The sequence below is a fragment of the Lacerta agilis genome, chromosome 18 (genome assembly GCF_009819535.1).
Source record: "Lacerta agilis isolate rLacAgi1 chromosome 18, rLacAgi1.pri, whole genome shotgun sequence".
NCBI lineage: Eukaryota > Metazoa > Chordata > Lepidosauria > Squamata > Lacertidae > Lacerta > Lacerta agilis.
The window spans coordinates 10946399-10952184 of record NC_046329.1 but is presented as its reverse complement, the minus strand read 5'-3'; the positions used below and the strand labels follow the sequence as shown (position 1 = coordinate 10952184).

At 57.3% G+C, this 5786-nt stretch overlaps 1 protein-coding gene across 1 annotated transcript; it reads right to left on the bottom strand.

Moving 5' to 3' along the window:
- Positions 1–813: 813 nt before the first annotated feature.
- Positions 814–4222, bottom strand: KLF2 (Kruppel like factor 2). The gene is given in 4 exon segments (XM_033136934.1): positions 814–1420; positions 3008–3254; positions 3257–3917; positions 4166–4222. Coding segments are annotated over 4 exon segments (1188 nt in total). The 3' UTR covers positions 814–1197.
- Positions 4223–5786: the final 1564 nt, after the last annotated feature.

Here is a 5786-nt window from a genome sequence, read left to right as displayed (position 1 = left end):
GGTTAATTTGCCGGAGGTGCGATGAAGAGGGTCAGAAAAAAAACGACCCTCCGGAGATGCGCCTCTCTCACGCAGTTTTGTGGCGGACCCGTTTAAGGATCTAGTTAGCGAAGAAACTAACTTGCTCTGTTCCAACGTCTCCATCATCCACCCACCCCCACCTTTTGGGGAACAGCAGCAGTCCTGCATTCCCCCCCCCTTCAAAGAAGGACCCTGCATTTACTGACATGCCGTGTTTACGTTTCACATTAAAATGCGCAAAAACCAGCCTGCCCACAGAGCCCGGCCGCGGGCACATCTGCCGCAGCATCTGGAAGAGATTTCAGAGCGCTCCCGAAATAGCTGTGGAGTAAACTAAAAACGAGACTCAAGATTATAGCCTTGGGTTGCTTTTGAACTGGAGAGCCGTTTCTGGTGCAAAGCGTTGGCCCTGCTGCGGTCCGCGCCTGGGTCTATTTCTTGCGCCCTGAGGCGGAGCGGGGGGGTGGGGAATGCCTAGGATTGTGGGGAAGCTGGGAGGGGGTAGGTTATGGGCACCTATAGGGCCAAGAAATAACAAAACAGCAACAATCATCTTTTTGCGCCGGGGGTTGCACCCGCCCTCCATCCCCTCCAGGCCAAAGGATTTCTAGATGAAAGAATCAGGCTTATTTTAGAAAAAAAAAATCTTTAATATATATATTTATAAAAAGTTTTCATTTTTATAAAAAGTGGAATATGGGCAAGAAACGTGCCCATTTCGTCTTTCGCTTGTATCCTCCCAACACTTGTGTATAAAACTATTTACACATATATTTCTTTTTTTCTTTTTTTAAAAAAGTCGTTTCTTCACAAGACCTCAAGCCTTGTTAGGAGCTCTAGTGTAGGTTAAGGCAGCTGGGAGCGTTTTGCGCGAGGCGTCCCCCCTGCCTCCGCGCGATCCTCAAGCCAAGCCTTCCGTTCCAGCTGATCTCCTGGGCTGTCGCAGATCCGCTATTTACACCCGGACGGCCCTTTCGTCTCCGCTCCAGAGCCGTATAAATTAAGTCCCCATCTTCTCCCTCCCGGGGTTGGGGGCAGAAAGCAGCCCGTCAGGTTTTCGCGCAGCCTCCTGGAGAGGCGCTGGCCGCAGCCCCCCCGTCTCCCTCTTGCTACTACAGGGGCCGGCTCACGCCTTCCCTCCCCCGTCATCCCAGGCGCAGGCGGACGTAGTACCAGCTACAAGATCCCGACTAAGTCCTGGAGAGTCCCCCCCCCCTCGCTCTCTACATGTGCCTCTTCATGTGCAGCGCCAGGTGGTCGGAGCGAGAGAAGGCGCGGTCGCAGAGGTGGCACTGGAAGGGCCGGTGCCCGGTGTGTTTGCGGTAGTGGCGCGTGAGCTCGTCGGAACGCGCAAACTTCCAGCCGCAGCCGTCCCAGTTGCAATGGTAGGGCTTTTCGCCTGTGGAGGAAAGGAAGCGGGTAAGTATCGATCGATCGATTGCATTTCTATCCCAGGTATTCCTCCAAAGAGCTCAAGAGGCTATGTGCATGCTTCCCCCCTCTTCCTGCAGCGCAGGGGGTTGGGCTGGATGACCTTTGGGGATCCCTCGCAACACTACGATTCTAGCATTTGATTCCCCACAACAACCCTTCGAGGCAGGTTAGGTAGAGAGGCAGTGGCTAAGGTCACCCAGTGAGCTTCGAAGCTGAGTTGGGAGGGGGGATTTGAACCCAGTGCTCCCCAAACTTGGGTTTTTTCTCCCGGACTACAATTTCCATCATCCCTGACCGCTGGCCTGCTAGCTATGGATGATGGGAGTTGTAGTCCGGAAAAAAATCAGCCGGCGATTCAAGTTGGGGTAACGCGGCTCTAACACAGCTGAATTTGGAGGCCCCTTTGTGTGCGGATAAAATAATAATAATAATATAATAATAATAATAATAATAATAATAATAATAATAGCAATAATAATAATGTTTATACCCGCCTAAGACACAGGTTGCCTCTGTCACTTGGCAGCACCTCTTGGGAACAGCTGCGCCCCCTCAGCCCAGATGTGCGCAATTTCACGCCTGGGTTTCCTACTGGGCAACTGGATATTGCTGCGCTCTCCCAACGCCCATCAGCCAGCATGACCAATGGTCACATACCTAGAGGACCAGCAGCAGCACTAGGGCACCGATGTCCCTCCCCACTCCGATGCACAAGGCGAGGTGGGTCGGCCAGCCAATTTGGAGAGCCCACGGCTCTCGGGTTAGAGAATTTCAGTGGTTTAGCAACACAACGCCCGCCTGCCAGATTTTCAGAGAACTGGGGCTAAACTACAGGAATCCTCTTTCTCTGTTTTGGAAGACTTAACGGACGCAGATTTATTTATTTTTGCTCCCCCCCCCATGAACCTCAGCTTCGTCTCCACCAGGGGCTCCCGAACTGCGGCGGTCCACAAACTCCACCCTGCTCCTCCCTCAATATTTGCACTGGATTTCAATTGTATTATTAATTGCTTGCTCAACTTCGCGTTTTTTTTAAAATGATTCTGCGGAGTTCGCATCGGAATGCAATAGGTTAGAAGCAAAAGCAGCGAATAACGGGATGCAATTGAAAAGTATCCAGCGCGTAGGGGCCCAGGCGTCTCCCCCCCCCCCAAAAAAACATTAGAGCCCCTTCCCCCCCCCCCAAATATAATGGGCATTGCCATTCGTGTGTGGGTATGTGGGTGTGGTGATGGATTATGTGAGGCGGGGCTTACCTGGAACCCACCCCCCTTTTAAAATTCAAATTGGCACCCCGCTCCAGCGCATGCCAGTTGTTGTCACAGCAGGCGGGGGGGGGAGAAATCGCATGTTAAATTTGTTTGAATTTGTTTCACTGATTTGTAAAAAATAATAATTGAAAACCCATAAAGAATATTTTTTTGGGGGGGGAGTTGCTAGGTGGCCTGTCCAGACCCTCAGGTGGGGGCGAGGGGGCAGTTGGTCTCTCTGGGCTACAATCAGTGGCTGCGGGGTCCCCAGCGCCACCTGGCGCGCGCAAGCCTGCGCTTACCTGTGTGGGGTGCGCAGGTGAGCCTTCAGGTGGGAGCTTTTGGTGTAAGTCTTTCCGCAGCCGGCGTAGGTGCAGGTATGAGTAGCAGTCCGTTTGCGCGGCCAGGATCGTCGGCCGCGCTTGGGTTTGGCTTCCAGCAGCTCCAGCGGCGACGAGGGAGGTGTGAGGAGCCCCCTCGGGGCAGAGACCGGGCAAGGCAGGCTGTCGTCGAAGAAGCCGAAGGCGGGCGGCGCGCTCTGCTGCTGCGAGGGTGTTGGCGGTAGTGGAGAGGGTGAGCGAAGGGCGCCGGGTAGGTGGGCTGCGCGTGGCGCCCGAGAGGGGCTTGGCACTCGACGGCGGCTGCTGCCAAGAGGTCGTCGGGGCTGAGCGGAGGGGTCTCTGCCCCCGGGAGCGGCGGAGAGGCTGTCAGCATGCAGGGCGTGGGGCTAGCGCCCTCCTGCTTGATCTGCGCGCAGGGTTGTGGCCACGACATCTCCGGCTTGGGCCCCTCCGCGAACGCCGACGTGACGAAGAAGCGGCCCTGGATGAAGCCGGCGGTGGCTCCCGGGAAAGGCACGTAGGGGGAAGCTTCCAGTTCGGGCAGGAGGGCAGCGGCCGTGGCGCCGTAGGGCGGAGGGCTGCCCCGCTCCATCGGCTCGTAGCCGCCGCCGCCGCCACCGTCGGGAGAGGGGCTTAGCTCGTAGAAGGGCTCCCGTCCGGCGCCGTAATCCCCGCGGGGCGCGCCGCTGTCAGGGCCAAAGGGCCCTCCGTCTGCGCCGCTTCCCATGGAGAGAATCAAATCCAGGACGTGATTGAGGTCGTCGTCCTCCTTCGACGGCGGGCACAGCCCGTCCAGGCGGCCGGCGGGAGGGCAGCAGAGGTCTCCGCCGCCGCAGGGGAACTTCTCCGCTGGCAGCCCAAAGCTCCACCGCTGCAAGAAGAGGAGAAACGGGCCCGTGAGCGAAGCGCACGAGGGTCCCAGAGCCCGGACGCCCCGTCGAGAAAAGCAGCCCTGGGCGCGCCCACCCCCTTCCTGGCCCCTGGAGAAGCCCCCGCAGCATCCCCAAAGTCTAGACCCCGTCCCCAATTAAGCCCCTCTTTCAGTGCCAAGTGCTCAGCGCGGTGCCCCCGAGCATGTGCAGAGGGCCGGGTGGGCGAGCGAGCGAGCGAGCTACTTACTTGGTGGGCCGGGCGGCTGTCCCTGCAGAAGGAGGCGAAGGAGGGCAGGAGCGCCATGATCTCGGACGCTTTTGGATGTGGCTGCCCGGCGCGGCCGGCGCCTTCCTTTTAAGCCGCGCCGTCGAGCGCGCAGGCCAATGGCAGAGGCGCAGGAAGCGCGTCCCGGGAAGGCAGGCGGCGGAGGGACCCGGCGATGCCGCTGCTGCTGCTGCTTGGGGGGGCTGGAACTGCCGCTTGGCCCGGCCCCGGGCCGGCCTAAATTTAGCCCCGCTATAAAAGGAAGGCCGGCAGCCCAGGAGAAGAAGCAGCGGTGGCGCGCAGAGAGAGAGGGAGGCTGAACCTTCTCCGGCTTCGGACCTTCCCTGCTCGGCAGGGCCCACAGCCCCCCCGGGCGCTCTGCACATGCTCGGGAACCCCTCGCTTAGCCAGCTGGCTCCTTGCGCGCTCCTCTGCGCGTAAAAAAACTCGCGGGTCGTCCTGCGCGCCTGAGTCCCGGCACCACTTTGAGCGGCTCCCCCCTCGCCAATAGTCTGGGTGGCAGGCAGCACCTCCCCCCCCCGGTGGGTGCTCTTGAATTGGATGGGCGCAGCTCTGGCCCTTTTGTTCTGGATCGGTGGATGCGGAGCGGCAAAGATCGCGCGGACCCACTGCTAACCCGGTTCCCCGCTGACCGCGCGGATTGCCTCTGAGCATGTACAGGGTGCCTTTCCGGGTGTACAGAACAAAGAAAACAGCGTGGTGTTTTGTTTTGTTTTGTTTTGTTTTGAGCAGAGGGCGGTTATTATGGGATGAATGCTCCTCATGCAAGGCCTCCCCCCCCCCGCCACAGCCATTGACATGAAAATCTCTACCCTCACACAACCTATTTATTTGCACATTTATTGATTTCCTTCCATTTCCTACAAAACATCGCTCAGCAGTTAAACAACAGAAAAAACAAACCCACTTCAACAGGAATGGCAAGCCTTATAGAAAACAATTTCATAAATGAAAACAATTCAAAACCATCCGGATTTACTCCTTTCCAGGGGGCGGCGGGAGGGAGCCCAATGACCCATCAGTGCTAATCTAGTTTACAGTCCTCATCTGGAAGAGCTGCTATTGGACTTTCCATGGAAAAGGTCCTCCCAGGTTCCATGGGGGAAATAATATGGGCCCCAGGGGACGTGCTGAATGAGAGGGGGGAGCCCCCATCCCCACACAAACCCTGTCTGGGAGCACCCCCAGGTTCAGAAGGGCCTGTGGCTGGGAGGCGACGGCTTGTAACAACAGCCCTGCAGTGCAGTTCACACTTTTGAGTAGTTAACAACAGCCCTGCAGTGTTGTCCAGAGGTATTAGACTCCATTTACAGCAGGCGTCCCCAAACTTGGCCCTCTAGCTTTTTTGGGACTACAATTCCCATCATCCCTGACCGCTGGTCCTGTCAGCTAGGGATGATGGGAGTTGTAGTAGTCCAAAAACAGCTGGAGGGCCGAGTTTGGGGACGCCTGATTTACAGGCTGGAGCTGAGAGCAAACCTAGCAAGGAGCTTGTATGATCAACAACAACAACAACAATTTATTTATCTGCCCCCCCCATCTGTCTCTGTTGCCCCAGCCACACTGGGCAGTTCCCAACAGA